General features: G+C 43.6%; 1 protein-coding gene across 1 annotated transcript in view; it reads right to left on the minus strand.

Moving 5' to 3' along the window:
• efnb1 (ephrin-B1) overlaps positions 1 to 11,945 on the minus strand; it is a 67,948-nt gene extending 56,003 nt beyond the window's left edge. The window contains exon 1 of the mRNA XM_052058177.1: positions 11,033 to 11,945. Coding sequence (XP_051914137.1) covers positions 11,033 to 11,148 — 116 coding nt within the window. The 5' untranslated portion in view covers positions 11,149 to 11,945. The remainder of the gene's footprint in view (positions 1 to 11,032) is intronic.
• Positions 11,946 to 13,533: the final 1,588 nt, after the last annotated feature.

Consider the following 13,533-nt stretch of genomic DNA (forward strand, 5'->3'; position numbering starts at 1 on the left):
CTTGATATCAAAGTGTGCATTATGATGCAAGTCCAGGCAGCAACTCGGGATGTAAATCTTCATCTGGTGGGTGCAAAGATATTGTGTTTGCTTCAGCGGACCTTCCCTGCTATTTCCAATATAGGAGCGATGAGGGGCTTCTATATGCCGCGCACATCATGGGGGAGAATAAACACGCATCTAATGGGAAGCACATGTGCAAGAGATGAAGCAGCCTCCCCTCATATGAATAGGATGAAATATAGACATGTGCCCCACTGCGCAGCAATCACCGCCGTAAGAACTTGGTGTGGGAGGGGCGGGGGGTGCAGGTTGGTATGGGAGGGGGGGCATCAGACCTCCGACATCCTCTCTCTCTCTCTCCACACACACAGCTGCCAATCTGGTCATTCTGGAGGGGATTCATGAGGAGGCCAGTGTCTGACAGTGACATCTCCATTCACTCTTGAATTCTTCGTCGCGCCTCTCAACATGCGAGGACACACCCACTCCCTCAGACGCACACTCACAAACTCACACACACAGTGCTAAAGGCCACGAGAGGAAGCACAGCACATGGACATTTAAAAAAAAAGGAAAAAAGAAAAAAAAGACCCATTTTCCCCGCCGTAGGTCTCTGTGGGGTTTAGCATGGCATTATGTGAAGATTAGACTTTAGAGTGCTCAGCTGTCTGATGTCATTGTTGGTTTTACGTCGTCTGGAAGGCTTGTGGAACTCAGACCTCATGGAAGGGCCAATTTCTCTCTCAACAAAACGCTCCGGGTTGTCGTCGTGATTGATAGCAGGTTCCTATTGTATCTGTCTGGTTTGGCTGTATTGGAAGACGAATTAGTGGGATAAAACTCACGGAAAACGTTCCCCATCTGACTCCATCAATCAAGTCAGCAATCAAAATAATTCAATTAAGAGACTCAAATCCTGCTGGCTAGCGAGTCCCTGCTCCAACAGGCCTAAGACAAACTCAATTTGCTGACAATCCATACATGATAGCATTAACTCCACTTTAAGGCTCAAATGTTTTTCCATTACTGACATTTTCTAAATATCCCGGGACGTTCAACTGAAATCGCTGAATTAGACTGTTTACTTCGGGAAGGAATAATTCAGGGGATAAAGTAAACAAGAACAAACTTTCATGAAATTGCACACAGGCAGCCTGGACAGCTAAACTCATTTGCAAGTTCTTATTTGCAAAACGTCACAAACTGGAGATGTTTCTCAAAGATCCACTTAATGGCCGCACATCACAGATTGAGTGCTCGTGGGGAGACTGAGAAGAGGAGATTGCTGAATACGTGTGTAATTGTCTTTCTCTGCCGTTTCCGAGGAGTGAAAGGGAATGTGGCCTTGCGCTGTGGTGTCCCGGGGAGCGCCGATTGAAGTGTCAGTCACAGCTGCCACACGGGCCCCGCCGCGCAGCAAATCCCAGGACCGGCCCACGCGGGAAGAGGGGCTGGGCCCGGGCCTGGGAGCAGCAGGAGTCCCGTTGGCTTTTTCTTCCAGCCCCTCACTAACACAAGGGGGAGCGGCTTCATGCTGGGAATTTGCTTAGAAAAGGATGAGCCGAGACTTGGCAGCAAGGGTTAACGGACGCATGCATACATACACTCGCGTAACACAGCACAAAACACACAAACACTCTAACTCAAAGGCTTTTGAGGCTGTTGCCAGTGGGGCATGGTGAAGGAAAAGGACAAATATCAAATCTTCTCGAAATTTGGGAAACATTTGTAGCGGGGGTTGAGGGAGGGAGGGGGTGGGGTGTGGTGGCGAAAGAGGGGGCACCAACTAAATTACTGGAGGAATGACTGTTCTTAGTTTGGGGTTTTTTTTTTTTTTTGCTGGGGGGCCAGGGAGCCTAATGGTGGCTAAATCCTGAGGATTATTCACTGTGCAATTTCCATGCTCTCACTAATAGTCTCCATGTCCTGCCACAGTATGTCGTAGATGGATTATGATGCTTTATAATTAACGAAGTTGTGCGTGTTGGGAGAAGGGAACGATCACCGACCACCCATCTGCCATGCTGACACACTTTACCGGGGGCTCCCTCGGGAAAAACGGGCTCCTCTCCCAAGCTATTCCATTACTTTATCATTCGATCATTCTATTATCTTACCACTCCATTCAATTACACTGTCGCTCCATTAGTGTATTCATAACAGTGAACAAAGAGCTCCGTGATGATCATTGATGAGATGTTCAGAGCTCGTTCGGCGCGGCCATGATTCATTCAGTCTCCTAGTACTTACAGTCACATCTGAAGTCAAAGTCCTTCGGTGCTAATTACTTTCTCTTTCTTTTCAACGGTGCGCAAGTCCTGAGAAAAGTTCCTTCAAGATTACTTGATGCTGTATTGCGAAACATGTTGACCACTTGCACATGACAACCAATACAACAGCTGCGTTGAATATTCCGTCTTTACAAAGATGCTAATGGTCAACGTTGTGATACATTTAGCCACATATTCATGAGTGTGGCTGTAGTTTGCAGAAACCAGACTGCAGCTTACACTGCATGGACTGGGTGCACGCATTTACCTTTACTCAACCTGACTTAACGCGGGCAATTTGAGCCGGCAGGGTTCGGTACTGGTTGCCACTCAATCACAGGTCACAAACAGAGATGCAAATATAAACAATTTGTATTCACAATCACAAATATGGAGAAAACCCACACAAGCGCGGAAGGAACATGCTAACTCTAATCAGAGATGTTCCAAAAGCGATTCAAATATGGAACTCCTGACTGTGAAGTAGACATTCGAACCACCAACTCAACAAATGGCGCTGTCGAATCAAGAGATGCATCCTTAAAACCTGAACTGACCTGTGGCAGTCAGCATGGTGCCACGGGGCATCCAGTGGGCCGAAAGACAGAAAGAGGAGTGGAGTAGTTGTAGTAGAAGAAGTAGAAATAAGCTCAGCTAGCTCTGCTTATTTGTAATGACAACTGCAATGCGTGCACATCTCCGTGTCATTTCTCTTTTTTTTGGGGGGGGGGTGCTCTTATATAAATAATCAACCAGTTGAACGACTTTATGTGAAGTCTGGCAACAAGCTTCAAGTCACTTCCTGATTGGCATTCCATTTCACACCACAATCACAGAGTCTGTGCCTTGGCCATCATCAGTGTTGACCGCGCACACATATGCACACAGACATGAACACACACTCAGATTTTTTTTTTTAAATAACAAACATTTACCAAAATATTTACCAATGTCAGCCACACCTGTTTTCATAACAGATCGGTGAGAAAAAAAAAAACACGCTCACACCACAAGATAATCATCGGGATTATCTTTACTGCCACCCGATAATTGTGCCTTTGCTGACCTTGGTTAAAAAGGGAGGAATTGGGCTAAAAAAAACAAACAAATGTCTTATGTGAAGTAGGCTTTAGTTAAATACTGTATTTTACGCACAGTGAGCCGCTACTTTTTTCCCCACGCTTTGAAACGTGCAGCGCTTAGCGTGACGGGGTTTATGAATTTGTATTTGAAGGGAAATTGTTGTTTAAGGGAAATAAAAGTTTTTAATGAGCTCTTTGTTTATCCCAATATCATTTTCATGGGCTTTACATCACTTGCATTTTATAGTCCAGAAATCACAGTATATCACTGTGCTCATTTTAAGTACATTTTCTGGGGTCTTACATGCATGGAAATTCATTTTGGTTGGTGCTGTTTACAGTGTCAATATTGACATAAATGTGAATCTTCATATATTCATATTTAGTTATTGTATTCAGAATAAAACTTGTTACGATGCTCTTGGTGCGTGTATCGGTGTTTAAATTTATTTTTTTATTGCAGCAATATCTTAATTGTACTCGTGTGGTAGAGTTGTTCATAAAATTGTTAGAGAAACGTTTGATATAATTTCTTCTTTACTTTGTGTACCTATTTGAATGACTTACCAGCATAATAGGCTATTACCGTATTGGCCAGAATATAAGACGGCCCTGATTATAAGACGACCCCCTCTTTTTCAAGACTCAAGTTTGAAAAAAGACCGTTTTGAACACCAAATTAAAATAATTACAGTCCATCTGAAACAAATGATTATAACAATATATTTGAGAGAAAAAGCATGTTATTTTGCCTCATTCAAATCTTAATATCTGAACATTTAAATATGTAAACTAAAGTGCAATCACTTTCTTAAATGAATGGCTTCTGATTTTTGAATTGTAAATTACATCATAACTTCTCAGCTGCCGGTTAACCTGGTTGATCTTTGACCCACTTTTCTCCAGATTATCGCCATGTTTCTCCATTTTCTATCTCTTCGATTATTTTCTTCTCTTTTCTTTCTTACTGCTATTTTTTATTTTTCTTCTTCGTGCTACCGCTATTTTTATTTTTATTCTTCGTGACAGGGGTTCGCTTTGGCCTGGGGAGACAAGTTCAGCATTTACTTCGATGATATCTGGCGCCATCTAGCGTCATGAATGGGTATAATGTCAAGACCCCGAATATAAGACGACCCCCACTGTTTCAGTCTTATTTCAGTGCAAAAAAAACTCATTTTCGGGCCAATACGGTATATATATATTTTATTAGAACTTTTTCACTATTGTATATTTTGCTGCGTGTTTGGGGGAACTCTACCTTAAAAGCCTGAGCATGTAGCGTCCATTTCAACATCAGCTGCCTAAACGTGAAAAATAACGATAATGTTCCCAAAGGTTTGAAAAGCGCTTTCCCATGACGGTGCTACTTTTCTGAGAAGAGCCAGGCAAGTTAACATTTTGGAAAATAAATTGTCCTTCCAACACTTCCTTGCTGCACGCTGTAGTGTGCCCCCCCCCCCCACCCCCCAGTCCAAGCACAGTGAATGCCAGCATCCCCACAAAAGTCTTTGCGGTGCAACAAACGAGAGGCAAAATACATCTGTCCCCGCCTGCATGCCAATGACAAGTCATGACGTCTTAAAGGACGTGCAGTGCGGCTGGTTGTGAAGGTTGCCGGCTGCCCTGCCCAGCAGTTTGGGCCCGCTTCTGATGAGGTCTGCCTCGGCTGCACAGTGGGTGAAGTCAGTGCGAATGAGGAGGTTACGAGTTCTCCAGCGGGAGCCGCGAGGGTAATGGTTTTAGAGATGGCTGTCACACAGATCCGTTCCACTGTCCAACACCAGCGCTGATCTGCGGCAATCCAAAGCTACTCTCTTTTCAATCGCTCAACTTCTCTCCCCGTGTCCCCCTGCTTCTTTATTCCCTCGCCTTCCACCTCGCGCTGACACATGGAAGTAATCTGGGAGCTGTACGCTGGTCTGAAAGGATGTGTGGTTGAGCCCAGGGCTGTGTTGCGACGCTCTATATTAGCTTCCTTTCCTCTGGTGCTTAATCCTTTTCATATTCATCTGCTCTTATGTAAAAGATCCTAAAATGGCAAACAAAGACCGACTTTGCGCATTCAACTTTCTCCCTATTTCCTGTTACTCTGCAGAACAACATTTTCAATTAATACAGCCCGCAGACGAGGAGACACGTAGTGTCTGAAATGTTCAAGGAAGATTTTCCCGCGGCTGTGCCGGCGCTTGGCACGGCCGAAGCTGATGGGAACTTCCTCCCACTCACTGCCAGCCAGGCTTCTGTCTAATGAAGGCCGCTTGCTAACAGCCTGTAAGGCAGGCTCTGTTGAGCCACTCCACACTCTTCCTCGACACTTTCACAGGGGCGCACTGGCACACTCCTCACACTTCCTTAATGTTCCACCGCGGCTGAACAAAGAACAATAGCACGGTGACATTCTCAAGCGCTCGCTTGCTGCTTGCCATAAGCTTACACTTGCCCCTTTCACATGCTACCTTCATGTTTTCGAGCAAGAGCGTGAACTCGCACAGTAGCAGAAATTGTACGGACTTGACTCATTCCAAGTGGCCCTCTCAGTGCAGTAAAATCAAATTGGCAGTTTTTTAGGGTAATTATACCTTCTCAATAATGTGCTGGATTGTAAAGAGTGGAGGTGCAGTTTTATGTGCCACATTCAACAGTCAACCAAGAAGTGCTCCAGTGTCAGCACTTAAGCGTTTTTATAATGGTCATTTGGAGGACTCTAAATTGTCATTCTGTTTTGGGTGTTAAAAAGGCGTTCCTAATGTTTAAAACATGGGTTGATTTAAATGTAACCACCCAAAAAAACCCACTAATGTGACCAATCTCAATAAAAATGAACATAATTGTATTTATTTTGCAATAAACAATTAGAACTATTTTTTCATTTAGGTTGTATTTTCATTTTGGTTTTCATTATTTAATGTCAAAATTAAAAATACATGTGTTAAAAGAAGATTTCTCTAAAATAGGGAAACACGCCATTTTGTACCAATACTAGTTTCAGCTGTACCTGTCACTGTTATTTTGTCTCCCGTCCAATGTTTTTTTTTTTAGATGGTGACAGTCTCATCTTTCTCATGACTCAATTCCTATAAACTGGATTTTTTGCAAGCCTGGAGGCACCAGATGAATGGCGAATAAGATAAAGAACAAACACTGCAACCCAGTCTGCTTAGTAACCCATCGTAGAAGCATTCCTTTCTGTTTGAGGGGGAAAAAAAGTATCAAACTCATGAATGACTTCAGTATTGGCCCCTGATCATTTCAATTAATGTTCCGTCCATCAAGTAATTATTATGCGATGAATCAAGCCAGCAGAGGCCCGTCTTTCCGATTCATTTATTACATTCAGCTGTTGTTCCAGTTGTGAAATCAGTCCTATAATATGTCTTCAAAGAAAACCAACTGTAGCTCACGTCACATCGGCCGGCCAGGAATACATGGAGCATGCACAGACCAGAGAGAGAAAAAGAAACTTAAATGAGTTGCAAATGCAACTGGTTTCAAAATAACAGAGCTGAGCTGGGCTGAGTCGGGAATGTGCAACTGCTTGAATAAACAGAAATGATTCATCAATAGCAGAGAAAATCAGTATGATCAGTTTTCAGTGATGCAGCAGCCAAACCGCCAGCGGATAAAGTGACTCCATCTGGATTGAAACCATGAGGGAAAAGAAAACATTTTCCCCAAAAATATCCCAAGGAGCTGCTACTCCTTTTCCGGGCCCAGGTGTGTGTGTGTGTGTGTATGTGTGTGTGTGTGTGTCGTTACGCGGCCCTGAAACAACAGACACGTCGACACAGAAGTGCACGCACATGAAAGCTAATGCAGCTGTCGTCATACTGAGACACAGGGTGCCTTTACAGCAGTGTGCGCCAGTTGCTTGACAAAAGTATTTCTTCTCTTCCAGCTTTTGGAATGGGGCTCAGGCTCGAAGTCCTCTCTGCGTGTAATAAGATCTCTATCAGAGGGAAACACAATCAGAGTCGAAAGAGTGAAGGGGGCACGGAGGTGCATATCGTAGGGATAAAGGGGGCAAGCAGGCCTCTGACCCTCTCAGCAGTGACCCACACAGCAGCCAGAAGCGGAGAGGAGCGAGCGCTCCATGCAACGAACCAAATCCTGTTGCTGGACTTGCACAGTTTCTGCTTCTTGTTCAACAGGTTGTGTGAGTTTCGGGTTTTGCAAGCAAGTTATATATATATATTTTTAAACCTCCTTCTGAAATTGTATTTTGAATGACAGCACAGAGCCGCGTTTTGAACATTTATTAGCTCACGTCAACGGCTTGAAACAGTTTGCTGTGCTTATCAAAGTTGTTGATAAAAAAAACTGAAAGAAAAGATAAGACAGATGTTCTTTAATACTAATTGCTCATTGGAAACGCATTTTCCCTTTTATCGTATCAAGCTAATTACAGAAGAAAAACTTTAAATAGAATTCTTATCAGAAAAAAAAAGCAAATTGATCAGCCCTTTTTACTTTCCACTTGCAACAACTAAAACAATCAAAATGCTCTTTTCTCCTTTAATAAAATGTTAAAGATGAGTGCTCATCAAATCTACATTTGTCATGAAATTTAGTGAGGCATTAAGCATGCGAAAACAAAGCAGTCAACTGTTAAAATGAGTCAGCCAGCTAAGGTCAATTGACACACACCAACATAACAAAAGAAGAGAGTCGTAGCAAAGAGAAGCTTGTGTTGACCTTTCTCAGACACAAAAATAGTTTTTTTTTTATTTTGTGGCCTTAAAATGCAAGTCAGTGGCCAAAAAAAGTGTTTCCAAGCCTCAACAAAATGCGAGTTCAACATCAGTGCACCAGACTGATGGCCTGCCTGCAGCCGTCGTCTTGCTTTATTATTTCAGAGGTGCTCAAGAATGTTTCCCAGCCTCTCCCATCGTTACTGTTTGCCTCCTGAGCTGCGGCAAACAGGCCGCCATGACTGTGGGTCATGAGGTAAATATTAGCTAGGGAGGGTTGGACTGGAGGACGTGCGGGAGCCACTCTGAGCAACCTTGTCAGATTAGCATTAAATTGGCATCGCTGCAACATTCCTGGATGTGCTGTGCTGTGTGTGTGTATTGCTGTATGGATTTCAGCCATACCGACAGGACGTGATCAGTCATAACAAAGTGACATTTTCTGGAGTAATCCCACTCAGCTAAATGAGAGCTAATCCGATTTGCTCCGATCAAATGTTACAGTTTTGTTTTTGCTTCTTTTTTTTTTCAGCGTAAATAGTGAAAGATCCAACCTCCTTCTGCACAGCCTGTCCTTGTAAATGTATGTCACCCATTAACTGTCAGGGATATAAATGATCAAGAAACCATCAATTGTTTTTTTTCAATGCATTTTTTTTGTTTTTAATGGGATAGAAGGAATTTGGTCGGAATGTTGTGAACTTCTGTTTCAATGCCAGCGTTGAGTTGAGGAAAAATCCTGTTGCCCACAGGAGTCGTGCCAGAGCGTGGATTTGGCTCAACTTTTCATGGCCGACGTCGGGCTGCTCTTCTTTTGACAACATTCTAGTTGGCAGTGTCTCAACAGCACCCCTGCTGGTTTAGGCCAAACGGTGCACTTCATTTTGCCTCACTTGCTTCAAGATGGGATTAATTCACAAACACTTCCATAGAATCAACAGAATTTTTAATGACCTGTTAATGGATTACCGTCTACCCTGAAGTAAAAGTTTGTTTGACTCTTTCCCACAATGCACTTTTGTCATGACGTATCTTTGCTGTTCAAACACTCTGGAAAGAAATCAATTAGGTAGACTCGCAGTTATTGATAAGACAGGCGCCAGAGTTCTAACACATTAAAATCTTTGACTAATGGAGCACCAGCAGCGATGCAAACATAAAGGCCGACACACACCTAAATAAAAATAACAGGTCCAGCCCTTCTGCTTTCCTATACTTAGACTCATAACTCATGGCCTGCGGGGAGGCGCTGGTATTGTTATATTTGGTGTGTATATGTGGTACAGTGTGCAACCAGAGGGCTGCGTTAATTTATTAGCCGAGACAGCATTTCTCCCCAAACGGGGAATAGAAAGTAAGGCATCATAAATCGAGATAAGTCACCTGATAGTGTACTGTACCGTAGACTTCTGTGTTATCACAGCGCAGCGATATAGGCCCTGAGTCAGATGGATTTAAAAAAAAAAAACAATGCTGATTGCTGTACATGTCTTCCTTTTTTTTATTGGCCGTCAAACAGCGCTGCTGACGGATATGTTACAGGAGAAAAACAGGTTTGTCTGTTGTTATTGCCGAGCCTGCAAACGGCAAGATAATTGTCTATTGTTTTCTAAGCACACAGCAGCAGGATAATTAGATTGGGGGGAGAACACTTTGCCGAGCGAGCGCCTTATTGTTCCACTGTGAACTTTATGAAATATTCGGTCAGCGTGGGGAATTGACACGGAGAAGAGTGAAGAAACAGATGGAGGAATAATATTCGACTCCCTAAAGCGGCGTGGCAACTTTTGAGAATTTCCCTTTAGGTGACATCAACAATAAATCAATAAATGTAATAAATGTCACATTGTTTTGTATTTGTCTAGAACCCGCTGGGTTTTTTTTTAATGAGTTAAACTTCAGTATCTGACGACGATTATTGCTTCTGAAAGCATGGGAAAATCAAAGCTGACGGGTCGGCCTTTCGGGTCCGAGTCTGACCTCACACACATCCTGCATAGATTCTGTCCAAATATAAATACACCAATGAACACAACTAATATTGCTAGCCACTGGCTACACAGCAAGCTCCTATGACATGTGACATTTAAGGGATAAATCAATTTTGGCCTCACTTGCTGCTGAAGGTCAGCTCTCTCGCGTCATGCACACAGAGCCTATTTTTGTTTTTTTGTTTCTTTTTACTAAATTTTCCCACAAGGCGTGTGCGATTCGACACCACGCAAATACAGGAGTTGAGTCTGAGTGGGTGATAATTGCTACCAGAATGTATTTTATTATAAGCGGTCTTGGCTCTCACTGCTGTGTTTTGATGAGAATAATAGGATCTTTTTCCCGGCAGCTTGCATCTGAGAACCTAACCCCTGATTTCCCTGATTTGGTGAACAGAACGTCAACCTGGATCCAAGTGCAATTCAGCTCCCAAACACGTATTCCCCTGTTATCTGAAACCACGGCTTCACACATTTCTGCGGGTTAATGTTGGAAGGGTGCAAAGCTGCCCTCCCAGGAGCCAGTGTTCTGAACACCTGGACCAAACTTGATTTCATTTGACTGGACCACACCTTTCGACTTGTACGTTTGGAACAAGATTTATAATCTAGATCCTATTGATTGCGATAATTAGGAGAAATGGGAGCAAATGAGTGGAAAATTCTTAGAGCTCCCACATAGCCAAAATGTCCTCGTTAATGTGGCGTATAAAGGTGCGTGTTACAATTTGTCATAATGAACCATTTATCACGGCGCCTTTTGTGAAGTATTGTTTAGAGTGCGTTAGCGTGTAGCTGGTGGTTGAAATTAATCACGCACACAAAAAAAGCAACAACAACGACCAAGAATATTTTAGTTTAGCTGTGAATAATTGCCACATTTCACAGAACATTTAAAGTAAGACTGCAGCCTGGCAGGTTTTGTAATGCTGCCTCGATTACGCACGTACCCAAAGATTAAAAAAAAAAAGATATAAACAAAACAAGAAACTTACTTGGGATTTTGTGAGCTCCAAATGATCGTCTCCAGTGTTTTGGCTGAAAGTAGGACCGTTCTGCACGTCAAGATAAAGATCCAAAGGTAATACTTCCAACAAGCCAGTACTGCCATGCTGATAAATGTACACGCACACACACGCACACACAGTGGGAGCCGAGGCGGCCGGGACAGCAAGTCCTGAACGGCAGCACCTAGTCGTACAGTCTTTATGAGAGTGTGGGCTGGTGGGAAGATAAGCGTCGGTCAGTCGGGAGCATGTGAGCTTGCTATCACATTCATGTCCTTGTGGCCAACTTCGTGAGCTCTAGTCCGGGCCCAGCGTCCTTGACTGAACCCTCGCTTTCGGTGGATGACAAGTGTCCTGGAAGGCCTGTGGATGACGCACAGGCGGCGGCGACCTTCAGGTCAACTGAACCGAACTATAAGAAATGTCAGCTTTTAAAGAATGGAGGCGCACAGTCGGACAGCTTTGTCAATTTTCGCTCTCTGTCTGTCTACTGGTACCTGTCGCTGCCTCCACATCCATCCATCAGTCACAAGTCCGGTTGGGGGTTCCAAAAGCTCTGAGACATTCCAGGGTGCCTTTTCAATCCCCGCTATTCTTATGGGGAATGAAGTGAGTTTCTATTGTAAATATCCCTCCGGTCTCCAGGGGCTGCTCCGCGTGCGTTCCCGCCGGGTATATGCTCCGACTCGGACACGCTCGTTGGCCCCAAAATAGCAAAAAACAAAAAAGCTCTTGTTCATTCGCCTTTGCGGGTAGACAAAACAAAACAGCAAGATGCAGTCAGCTCGCTCCGTGATTCACAATCCAGCCGCTTCCTTGCATGCCGGTGCATTTGTTTCGCCGCGTCCAAATCGACCTCTCTCCGTCCGTCGGCTCCAGCCCGACTGTAACCAGAGCTGAAGCAAACTGGGCTTGAGGGACCGCCCATCGCCCACGAGTCAGCCAATCGCATCGCTCCGTCCCAACTCGCAAGTAGGAAGCGTTGGCATTTGTGGCTTGGGAGGGGGGGCGAGGAGGGGCAAACCAGTGTTTATTGGGCTCAGCCCCACACCCCCATACCCCCGCCACCATCACCAGTTCCTCCACCCAAATTCAAATGGACTTTGATTTGACTATTCGTCATAGCGAACCCTCAGCAAATTGGATGACAGCATGCCCCGGTGGACTTTAAACACTCGCCCCTGTAAATTCAAGCTTGCCGGAATAGCCCTTTAACACTCGCCTATAAACATATCTTCAGTGTTGACGCATATATAAATCTAACTGACTGACTATCATTTCTATGTAAACAAAACGTCTAAATCGGTATCACTTGGGAGTGTTTCAAATGTTTCGAAATGACTGTATAGGATTACAGTGGCAGTTATTCTGGTCCTGTCTTTCTCCTCTTTGAAGGGAATGGTGATTAATGGCCTCTTTGGATCTCTTTCGAGTTGTCCCCTTTCGGGATAATGAACTGCATGAGAACTTATCCTCCAGTGTTTAAAGACAATAGAGGGCCGGTAGGCTATAGTCACTGCAGGCCATTCATTCACTGAAGAAGAAATGCTTGACACATAATTGATCATGTCCATGTCTGTGCCCCCTTTGTGAGATTGCTGTGTGTGTGTGTTTAGCTTGGAAGACGCGAGGAGAGAGTTTCTCCTCATTTTGAACCAAGTTTGGTCAAGCGTTGCTGCCCCCTAACGGCTGTGATGTTTGGGAGGAATGTGAGACGAGCATGCAGCTGTTCAGCAGCATTTCCCAAACTTTATTGAGTAAAGACACATATTTTACATTACAAAAGTGTCACGGCACACAACAAACAAAAATGTCACAAAAAGCGGATGCACGGTTCAGATAAACTCTTCTGTCATTTAATGGAAGAGATTTTAATTGTTCTGCTCGTCACTGTGTGGCTGTACGTTTCTGGCATAGAACAACAATACACTAATTGTTGTAGCTAATCATTTTTCAAAACTCGTAATGGAATGAAGTAATTTCAAGCGCATTATGCAACCGCATATGGGCTTCTAGCAGGAGTTTTTTCTACCTCCATCAAGAAGATTGTGTTTTCCTCTTTATTTGATATAGCAGGATTCAAAAATGCAACATCTGCCCACTGTTTTCAATGGAACAACTGAATTTTATTTGAGAATGTTTCAAATGTAAATACTGTTTTTTGTAAATGAAGGATTTTCTTTATTTCTAAATGAATTAAACATGGGTCTTGAGAAGGCTACACACACCACTGTAATCAGTAAAAAAAATGGCGGAAATCCCATTTTTCAGATTAAATTCAGCAAAGGCTGATTATTCAATGTCACTAAAAGGTTATTGTGATTTATTTTCCCCATTTTTATTCCCTGGCCATGTTGGAAAACCGGTGTGGGTGGATAATCATAAATGTTCAAAGGTCTAATATCCCTAATCAGTGTGTGGTCAACACCAGGTTGGACCGAGCAACGGACTCCTTGAGTGTAACATGAAATAGAATGGCGGCCGATTAG

The sequence above is a fragment of the Hippocampus zosterae genome, chromosome 1, assembly GCF_025434085.1.
Source record: "Hippocampus zosterae strain Florida chromosome 1, ASM2543408v3, whole genome shotgun sequence".
Lineage (NCBI taxonomy): Eukaryota > Metazoa > Chordata > Actinopteri > Syngnathiformes > Syngnathidae > Hippocampus > Hippocampus zosterae.